This window comes from Leuciscus leuciscus (assembly GCF_965113295.1).
Source record: "Leuciscus leuciscus genome assembly, chromosome: 19".
Classification (NCBI taxonomy): Eukaryota; Metazoa; Chordata; class Actinopteri; order Cypriniformes; family Leuciscidae; genus Leuciscus; species Leuciscus leuciscus.
In genome coordinates, this window is record NC_138743.1 from 8,298,143 (window position 1) to 8,309,318 (window position 11,176).

General features: G+C 34.3%; 2 protein-coding genes across 4 annotated transcripts in view; one reads left to right on the forward strand and one right to left on the reverse strand.

Moving 5' to 3' along the window:
- Positions 1-3,792, forward strand: part of efr3bb (EFR3 homolog Bb) — a 40,994-nt gene extending 37,202 nt beyond the window's left edge. For all 3 annotated transcript variants that reach the window (XM_082146605.1, XM_082146604.1, XM_082146606.1), the window contains 4 exons: positions 105-153; positions 307-413; positions 625-674; positions 774-3,792. In XM_082146605.1, coding sequence (XP_082002731.1) covers positions 105-153; positions 307-413; positions 625-674; positions 774-879 — 312 coding nt within the window. In that variant the 3' untranslated portion in view covers positions 880-3,792. The remainder of the gene's footprint in view (positions 1-104; positions 154-306; positions 414-624; positions 675-773) is intronic.
- Positions 3,793-5,064: 1,272 nt separating this feature from the next.
- pomcb (proopiomelanocortin b) lies at positions 5,065-7,404 on the reverse strand. The gene is made up of 2 exons (XM_082146618.1): positions 7,240-7,404; positions 5,065-5,854 (listed from the first exon to the last, which is right to left on the reverse strand). Exons 1-2 carry the CDS (start codon positions 7,399-7,401, stop codon positions 5,318-5,320), a joined length of 699 nt encoding a protein of 232 aa, XP_082002744.1. The 5' UTR covers positions 7,402-7,404; the 3' UTR covers positions 5,065-5,317.
- Positions 7,405-11,176: the final 3,772 nt, after the last annotated feature.

Consider the following 11,176-nt stretch of genomic DNA (forward strand, 5'->3'; position numbering starts at 1 on the left):
ATATTTAATATAGTTTTAATATATAGTTTTACCTTGTTCATAGATAGTCAGATATAGCTGTCTTCTAGGGACATTGCTCTGATGTATGTTTTCTTTTCCTACAGAGAACACCAGCTGAAGAAATCACTTTTGAAACCCTGAAAAACGCCATCGGTGGGTTGATTTAATGAGAATTGAACTTTCTCTAAATTGTCTCTGCAGATATTTCCAGAACCTGCATGATGTAATTGTTTGTATGATTATTGCTTTGTTAACTTCTCTATTAGCTGAACAGTGCTAAAGTGTGTATGCGTGTGTATTCTCCAGTGGACAGTGTAGGCGTGGAGGAACAGGAGAAGGAACGCAGGAGACAGGTGGTTGAGAAGTTCCAGAAGGCCCCCTTTGAGGAAATAGCTGCCCACTGTGGTGCCAGAGTGAGTTAACTAAATGTATTCCACTGTTGTCTTCTCTCACACTGATCAGCTCAATATAGTAATTTAGGGCTAATACTTGTTCTTCTGTTTCCTCACCCAGAGTGAGTTAACTATAATTTCATGAAAATGTATTCCGCTGTTGTCTTCTCTCACACTGATCAGCTCAATATTGTAATTTAGGGCTAATATTTGTTCTTCTGTTTCCTCCCAGGCTTCAATGCTGCAGAGCAAACTTAATCAAATCTTTGAAATCACGATTAGGTAGGTCGCAGCATGGCTCATTTCAAACATCAGCCATCTCTGGTAAAGATGTTTGCGGTGATAAATCATCTTATCTTTTTCGCTCTTTCTTGCTTGCAGGCCTCCTCCCAGTCCATCTGGAACCATCACATCAAGTTACGGCCAAACCCAGAGTCGCTCAGTCCCCGTTTATGAGATGAAGTTCCCGGACTTGTGCGTTTACTAGTGCAGCTCAACTCAGGATTCAGGAACCTTCAGTAGCAGCCAGAGGTGCAGAGAGCTGGAGGGTTTTAAATATTCAGTGATATTTTGATGTTATATTGCAGTAAAACTAAGAGGTCATCTCTCCTCTATCCTATAAACCTCATTACTGGATTGTCCCATTCCCCGACCTACGCTGTTACTGTAGAGTGTACACAGTAACTGTTGGAAGAATTTTGAACTTTTGGGTCCAGTTACACTGAGTTTTCCCTATATAAAAAATATCTCCCACTTATTTTTTGTTATTCTGCTCCTCCATAGTATTGAAGCAAAATTCCAACTCAACTGGGGCACAAAACCTATTAAGAACATGTCTGGGTTATATTTCACGCCTAAAATCAAAATAAATAAGTAAATTATATTTTGAATAAATAACATTTTAAACCCTATTTTAGGACCTTTAAGATTTATTTTGCATTGTATCATTATTTTCATGACAATTAAGCACATTAACCCCAAATTCTCATTATTGTAAATTGAAAAAGAAAAAAGGTTTTATTGTAAATTATGAATACATTTATTGTAGGAATATACTGTCTTTGACTATGCGTATTGCAGTGCTGATTTCAATTACAAATCATTGCATTACGGTAATTCCTTATTGTAATTAAACTATAGTAAAATCACCATTGAGACTAATGAGAATTTTGAAAAACACATTACAATATTGAGACTTTTGGAGGTAAATATTTTTTATTCTCAGAAAATAATGTCATAATGCAAAAAAATCTTAATGGTCATTAAATAGGCTTCATTTTCTTTATGATCAATATATATACACACTTTTTTCTTTTCTTTTTTTTTTTACTGTAGAATAAATGGTGACCACATTTTGTTCAGATGCTTTTTAAAGTGGAGTTTCATAGAAAGAAAAGGGGAAACTTCCCCGTATTGAAAGCTCTGATAAATTGTGACAAATCCCCAAAAAAACTTTCTACCAAGAGTTTAAATGCAAATAGCAATGAAGTAAATTTTTTGCACAAAATATCTCTGAAATGATTTTTTACTTGTTGGTGCTAATTTTTGTTTCTAGTAGTTAGAACATTTAGTGAATCAACTTTGTATTGTTTTCTTTAAACATTGGTAGCTAATGTTTATCACACAGTGTAGATATCTGGAGTTCGTATCACTGGAGGTGTGACCGCCTGTCTTGCGTGTTAAACACTTTTGTCACTAAGTGGCGTTAAGGAGCTCTGGTGCTCAATGAACTATTTAATTAACACTTTTTCTATTTATCTACCTAGTACCTACCCATACTCATTTGCTTAGCATCTGTAACCTGCTATGTTTGGCTTATTTTTGAGTGCTTCCGCACAGTCTTGTGGCATTGGACAATTTTTAAAATGATTTTTATTTTGTAAACATAAGCATAATTTTTACTGTGTATATAAAGTTGCGTTTAAGATCTATGAATATATGTAAATAGCTGTTTATTAGTTTTAGAATGCTCTGGTTTAGTCCTGGTTAGGTCATTGTCTGAATGAGAGCGTGTGTATTTAATAAGTCAGTATGACACCTTCATTTTAAAAGAGTTTGCAAAAATTTTATGATTGACTACTAGCTCAAGGGTTCTCTACATATAATATTGAAAGGATAATATACAGCCAGGGTTTATTTAGCTATTGTGACCGTCTGACTGTACATTATCCTGCTTATTACATACTGCTAATTACCATATAAATAAATATATGGATATGAAATATATTCATTTTGAGTATAAAAAGTCCATTACAACGTAGAAAACAGTCAGACTAGCATCAAGACATGCAATGCAACAATATTAGTATATTAATTTATATACGGTATTATGTTTAATCTGCAATCCAAGTTATATTTTTCATGGACTAGTTAGCTAACATATTTATCTACGATGTAACAAGTCTTCCTCTATAATAAGTTCTCTCTCATCCAGCTCTTTGTGTTTCTTACCAGTTCATTGTTCTTCCACGCATTTTCTTTAAATTATTTTCTTGCATCTATACCAGTCAAAAATGATAAACATGCCATGGTTAGATTCACAGTTTAGCGGTCATTATACAAAATTTCTCCTGTTGGCCAATAAGAAACAAGTATTTTAGAGGCTGTGTAATAAATTCTATATTTTTATCATTTGATGAAAAGCATTATACCTGTAGGTGTGGAACCTTCCATTTTCCTCTTTTATGTGTTATCTGCATATTTTAGTCCCATTATGTGAAAGGACTATTTTTTTGTATGGCTGTTGATTTTTATAGTGCCATTAACTGAACTGCTGTGCTTTTTCTACAGGATTCTCTCAGCATGCTGTCATTTACGTCATCAATTGGTGACTGCATACAGTATATGTTTTAAGTGTTACTTTTTATGTTTTTAAGAGCATATAACATGAAGCCAAGAATCAAAACAGATTAAATAATTTTGCCTTTAATTCATTATTCATTTATATTATACAGAGTAGTAGATATTTTAATGATCCGACAAAAATAACCAGAGATACCTAAAAAGTAAATGCTATGATTCCTGTAGTCAGTAGTGTCTTTACCCCAGAAGTAGACCGCTGCCGTCCTTAGTATTAGTATGCATTTGCTATACGAGTATTCCCTTGAAATTAATCTGAATTGTAGCTCTTACCCCGATTATATCACTGTAAATGCTCAGTAGTTCTGTAAATACATCTCACATTTCTTCAACAATGAATTTAATGTCTGTGAGAATGTTCATTTTTGGGCTGTGACGTGTCAAAAGTTAGTCATTTGTTATAATACCTCTGTCTCATTTCTGGTGTAACTGGAGTCAAATATCAGTCACAATGTATGTTTCTTTTTCTAATGAATTAAAGTTTTCCTTATGAAATGTTTGTGGTTAAACTGCAAATAGACAATAAAACATTTTCGATAGATTGCAGTGTGCTCATCATTGGAAATGTTTTCCCACAAGACATGAGTTGTTTTAAACTGACCGTTATATTTTCGTCAAACTGTTATTTTAGACTGGTTTTGGCATCTGAAGTTAGGGGTGCTGAAACTTTGGAGTTTGACCTTGTGCTGCGCCTTGTTTTCTTGCTCAAAGGATTTCCTTTCATCGTTCAGCAAACGTAATCATATAATAAATTTTGAGCTCAAATAGAGATTTCTTACTTTTAGATTACAGGATTATTTTTTTTCTCAGGAGAAACAACAGAGAACCAGAAAATATAAGCAAAAGTCTCCATTTGCTGTCCAGGAGAAACAAGATATGATTTTTGATCATATAAAATGTCATTTGTGATTCATGATCTGTTTTATTAAAAACTCTGTCTTTATTTAAAAAGCGGTACTTCACCGCTGGCAAAATGAGCTTTCAATAAAGCTTAACTGAATATACAGTAGAAAGGCAGATAAAAAAAAAAAAAAAAATGTATCAGTACTACCTGACTAGAGAAATGGAGAAAAAAAGTCTGTAGTCTTCCCTTTTGCCAGCTAGGTAGGAAAACTTCAACACCCATAATGCACAGGGCATGTTGCTTCCCAAGGCCACTCCCACCAGTCTGCTATGGATACACTTACCAGTCAAATACCACCTTGCTTTCACCCAAAGATTGTGTCATTAATTACTCTCCCTCATGTCGTTCCAAACCAGTAACACTTTCCTTCATCTTCAGAACTCAAATGAAGATCTTTTTGATGAAATCTGAAAGCTTTCTGATCCCTCCATTGACAGCTACGCAACTACCACTTTCAAACCGCAGAAAGGAAATAACAAATAGTTTACTCAACTTTACTGCAAAAATATAATTATTTTAATTTGGCCAAGAGGTAATACCGTGATGTATCTTCTGCTAGTCACACGTCTTCGCGTGATGCAAATACGATCCCAAAAAGTATGGGACACAGTGAAATGCGAAACTTTCTGCGGTCTGAAGCATTCACATGCGTATGAATGGAAGTCAAGGGAACGAAAAAAGAAGTGTGACCGGAAAAAGCCATTATATTATCTGCTTTCCATAATGATCAATTCAGACCAATCAACAAATTTGCAGTTTTTACTCCAGGATATTAACCAATAAAACACATGAATACACAGCTGGGAACATTGCAAATTCATTTTAATGTAGTTCATGTACAGTATATTACAGTAAAACTAACTCAGACAGATAACCAGCATTTCTGAACATCCTTTCTTTTTAAATCCCAGACATGATCAGTACAGTGCTATGTCGAAACAAACTAAATGTCAAGTAATGAGCTTTAGTATTCATGTGAAATACCCTGATTTAAATAACTAAGTGATTTCGCCAGTCTTGTTTCTCTTCATTTTTTTCACAGTAACATTTGATTCCCTTTAATTTTGGTTCAGATGAAGCTTTTTTTATTTATTTAATCAAGGTATGTTAAGGACACATTTAAATGTTTTGACACCAAATATTCTGTCCTTTCTATCCTCCTTTAATCTCTGAACGGCTGTCCGTCTTTAACAATGACGTTTCGTAGGAGTGTGAGCAGTGGCTTGTTGGATTGATCCGGAAAGGGCCTCGTGAAGCCTCCGTAGCGCTTGTCAGGTGGTGCGTTCCAGCGGAAGTGGGTCATGCGATACTTCCCGTTGTTCTTTACATTGTTCCTGTTTTGAACATTGAGCGTGCCGCCCTGCCCTCGCTCCACCCGGACGCTTTCCACCAACTCCTCTGGTTCCACCGGCTCCTCCTCCAGAGCGCCGTTAGTAAAGACTTTGACGGGTCGACGCTTGCGGCCCATGGGTTTTCCCCAGCGGAAGTGCTCCATGGAGTAAGACCTCCTCTCGTCATTGTGAGGGGTTTCTCCATTGGGGTCTTGAAGCGCGATCGAGTCAGGAGACAGAGCAGAAAAGAGCAGGCCCAAACTGAGACTCTCTTCCTCAACCTCTTCTTCACTGTTCGGCAGTTCAGATGAAGACACTCTTCCGTAATTGGAGGATTCTTGCGCAGATCTGCACTGCCTGACACACTGCTGCACAGTACAAGAGGACATACACACATTAAACATGGATGCAGATTTTGTTAAAGGGATAGCTCACCAAAAAATGAAAATTAGCCCATTGTTTACTCACCCTCAAGCCATCCTAGATGTATATGACTTTCTTCTTTCAGACGAATACAATCGGAGTTATATTAAAAAAATGTCCTGGCTTTATAATGGCAGTGAATGGCTGTTTCTGTTCATAAAAGTGCATCTATCCATCATAAAATAACTCCACACGGCTCCAGGGGTTAATAAAGGCCTTCTGAAGCGATGCGTCTGTGTAAGAAAAATATTCATATTTAAAACTTAAATAACTAGCTTCCGGCCAAATGAACATATGGATTCGACTCTGCTGATATTTACACTACGCCATGACATACTACGCTTTAGGAATAAGTAGAGTGCGTATGGCCGTTTGGCTGAAAGCTAGAATTTTACATTGTAACATGTTAAATATTAATATTTTTCTTACACAAACGCATTGCTTCGCTTCAGAAGGCCTATATTAACCCCGAGCCGTGTGGGGCACTTTAATGATGGATAGATGCACTTTTATGGACTTCAATACTGAAAAAGCCATTCACTGCCATTATAAAGCTTGGAAGAGCCAGGGCATTTTTTAATAACTCTGATTGTATTTGTCTGAAAGAAGAATGTCATACACACAGGATGACTTATTTGAGGGTGAGTAAATCATGAGCTAATTTAAATTTTTGGGTGAAATATTCCTTTAACAAACATTTCTGCATTGTACAATGCTTAACAGATTATTAGTTTATTTGCATTCAAATAGTTTCTTTTGAATCTTTTCGTATGTATTCATTATACCATATTTGGGTGAATCTCATAAAACTTAAGACTATATTGGAAAGAAAATATTAGAATATTAAAAATAAAGTAAGTCTCATTACCCTACTGTTTAGAAAAATTATGATTTTTCATTTGTGTTCATGCATTCATTATTTAAAGTACACCTTTTATGCTGATTTATTTAAAATATATTGTGTTTATTTAGTTTTTACTGTAAAAGTATACAAGTAAAAATATGAGAATCACCATTGAGAATAATTACAAAAAAATGACACACACATATATATATATATATTTCTTGAGCAGTAAATCAGCATATTAGAATGAATTGTGAAGGATCATGTGACACTGAAGACTGGAGTAATGATGCTGTTCGATAAATTCAGCTTTGCATCACAGGAATAAATTGCTTTTTAAAATATATTGAAACAGAAAACAGTTATTTCACAAAGTTTTACTGTATTTTGAATCAAAGCATCCTTGGTTAGCATAAGAGTAACCGCTCGAAACAGTGAGTGTCTATCTTTAACGTTGTGTTATTAATGCCTTTAACTGCATCTTACCAATTTTTGCTCATTAGATTTAAGGCCCATGCAGTCTATCAAATCCAGGCAGCGGCCGTCTACATACGGGCTGTGAAAACACAAGACTGCTGCAGCCAAAAGCCAGGAAGGACAGAGCATCTGAAAACGAGGAGCAAGACAAGATCTCATCAGTTCTTCCATCCCTCAGGTATCATTCGCATGACTCAGAATGGAAAGCTGAAAAGAAAATGGCTGAGCCTGAGATAGATAGATATATAAAGTCAAGGACGAGTTTTATTGTTCAGGTATTTATCTTGAATGTCCTTTGATTTGATTGTGCTGAATGGATCACATGGCCTCCCCATCATCTGTGCACTGAGGAGTCAGTGAATCACAGTGATGGCGTGTGGGCAGGTCGCATACGCTTACGAGAAACGGATGTCTTATTAAACATGACCATAATGTTCTGTGATTGGTGACATTGACTTTGACTGTTCAGAGTGCTTAAAAGAAAGAAGAGAAATGAACTTACAGACTTTTATCTATTCATTTGTACCTGGTCTTTTATGGCTAACCATAAAGCTGGAGAGCTTTTTGTGATGACGTCACGGCACTCACAGATCTGTGAGAAAGTGGTCCATTATTATCACACTACAGCGTCAACAGCAGTGTTGGGTCAAGGAAAGGAAAGCACTGAAATAAACCAGCTTCAGTTGGCAGTCTCTTGCAATTTTTGAGACTCATTGCTAAGATTGTCCATCAAAGTCCACAACATTTTTTTTTTGGAAAGGATGATGACTCAGTTCCTGTCTGAAAACCCTCCAGAATTAGAGTTTAAAAGCCTCTTATGATCCTGTTATATATTACATTATTTCACAGGGGAAGAAAAAGGTCTATGAATATTCTCTAGAAACCAGAAAAGTGGATCAAGCTATCAAATACATTTTTTTTTCTGTTCATTACATTATTAGATATTGCTCTTTAGGAGCAAGTCATCCACTTTAGGATCCACAAATTAATTTGTATCATTATAAATAGAATGATTAAATGTAATGTATTACTCGTGATATATATATATAAATATATATATATATATATATATATATATTGAAGAGTTCAGATGCAAAAGCCTCTAAATGCCATCTGAAATTTTCTTATAGAATGATCATTTTTATCAAGCTCGTATATTTAAATTCAATAATTTCACTCAAATGGCAATGAAGATTACCTATTAATTGTCATTTAAGTGAAATTACTGAACTTAAATATACAAGCTTGATAAAAATGATCATTCTATAAGAAAATTTCAGATGGCATTTAGAGGCTTTTGCATCTGAACTCTTCAATATATATATATACATTTATTTCAAAATTGTATGTAAAAACAATTAGATTTAATCAGATTTTTTTTCTTGAAACATTTTTTGTCAATGAAATTCAACTGGGGAATAATAATAACTGAATAATAATCTTAATACTTTACAATAAGGTTTCATAAGTTAACATTATTAACTACATTAGTTAACATGAACTAATAATGAACTGCTCTTCTACAACATTTATTCATCTTTGTTCATTTCAACATTTACTAATACATTATTAAAATCAAAAGTTGCATATGTTAACATATTATTAATGTATTGTGAACTAACATGAACAAACTATGATGAGCTGTATTTTTATTAACTAACATTACCAAAGATTAACAAATACAGTATTGCTCATGGTTAGTTCATGTTAGTTAATACTAATGTTAACAAATGAAACCTTATTGTAAAGTCTTACCAATAATAATAAAATTAATAAAGTTATTTCCAATAAAATAAGTCATTCTCAAGATCCTCAAATATTCAATAGTTTTTGTCTTTAATTTGAATCCCCAGTCATGCATACTGTTTCATTTACTTTGAATCACATTCCTCTAAAAACAAATCGTAAAATTTGGATTACGTTATTTAACATTTAAAAAGATGTAGTTCATAAATAAAGCTTTATAAGCAGATGCAGTATTAATCAATGATTTAATTGTGCTAATTCCATTTTCTTACCTTTCTAAATGTGTAGATGAGTTGAAGCTCTGAATCTTCTCTTTTGACTCTTCTTTGGGTCTCCAGCCCTTATCGCGCTCACCTCCACTGCTCTCGGTTAGCACTTTTTCCCTGGTCTGTGAATGAATCTCTCTCTCTCTGTCTCTCTCTGTCTCTCTCTCTCGTTGTCTTATTTTCTGAATGAGCTCTGTTCTCTTATATACTCTCAGGTGCATGGCAAGCCCTGAAGGCTGGAAGATGATCAGGTGGGACTCTGCTGAGGGGAGTGAGGGGGTGGATGCACTGGGGAAATTACTTATAATAAAAACCTTTCCTACTTTTTGTTCATCTTTATACCTCTGTTTTTGACACATTAGAACATCCGCAGGAAGTGGCATGTGTTTTATGGATGCTGCGGTTCTGTGTATGTGTGGCATTTGAGACACCTGGAGACTAATGGGACACTGTTTTAGTCAAAATGAACTCAGATTGGACAGGAAATTAAGGCAAATGACGTCATTTCAGATCAGAAGATTCCTTGTCAGCGTCTAAGCAGCGCGCAAATCGATCAGGCTGACCAGATGTGCATTATCCAAGACCAACCATTTTTCTAACTTAATTTCTCATCTCTTTGTTGTTTCTTTTCTCAATGAAGCCTATTTATGCCCCAAGGTTCATTAGCAGCAAATGTAATTACTATTGGAGGAAAGGTAATGTTGTGTTGTCGTGGTAACGCATGATAAATCAATTACTCCCTTTCCACTCTAACATTGGTACACCGAAAGAGGAGGAGGAGAAAAAAAACGACTTAAGTGCAATTAAAAACCTGGAAATACTCTACATTTAATAAATGAAGGATGTTATAAAGAGCTTTTAAGTACAAATGTAAACACAAACTTTTTATTGTTACTTGAAACCAAAGAAATGTTTACTAAAATTAAAATACGGGGGAAAAAATCCTTAAACTTTTATTTCAGCTAGCCTGTCAAGGCAACATTTCTCATTTGTGTTCAGTTTAATTTAAAGTCTTAAATAACCAACAATAAAACTAAATAATGTAATTGTTAATAATAAACAATTATAAAAATATACAGACAAATAAAAAAAAACTAATACAAATAACAAAAAAGTTTACATAAAATAAAATGTAATTCAAAATATTAACAAAAATATAATAGTATATATGATTCTGAAATTACACTGACATGTAGAGAATGTTTTGAATTTGAAATTGAATTATAAAACTTAATAGTCAAAAACACATACATATATAGTTATATATAATATACTCTGTGTGTGTGTGTGTGTGTGTGTGTGTGTGTGTGTGTGTGTGTGTGTGTGTGTGTGTGTGTGTGTGTGTGTGTGTGTGTGTGTGTGTGTGTGTGTGTGTGTGTGTGTGTGTGTGTGTGTGTGTGTGTGTGTGTGTGTGTGTGTGGTTGTGGTTTAAAAGAGATGAAGGTCAAAAAACAAAAAAAACAATTCCGTGGAATTCTGAAATTCAGTAAAATTACACTTATATTGAAACATAGTCATACAATTCATGTACAATACTATTATGTATTATTGCACTTATTATGTTCATTGTTGTAAAGTTATTTTCATGTGACATCAGTAGCTGTATTAGTATCAATGATACTGGCCTTCATTAATAAAAAGATGCCATAAACAAGTATTTAAAATATACGGTCTTTGTGTTGTTTCTACATTAATTTGAAGATTAATGTTGTTTTTTATCATTAAACGTTTTACAGCAAAAAGACCACAACCTGAAGGTCGTTTTTAGAATTATATATTAAATGGCCGTCTACATCCTAAAAAAGTCTAAACTATCAATCAGAGAACAAAAGATCATCATGTTGATCATTTACACTCACCTAAAGGATTATTAGGAACACCTGTTCAATTTCTCATTAATGCAATTATCTAATCAACCAATCACATGGCAGTTG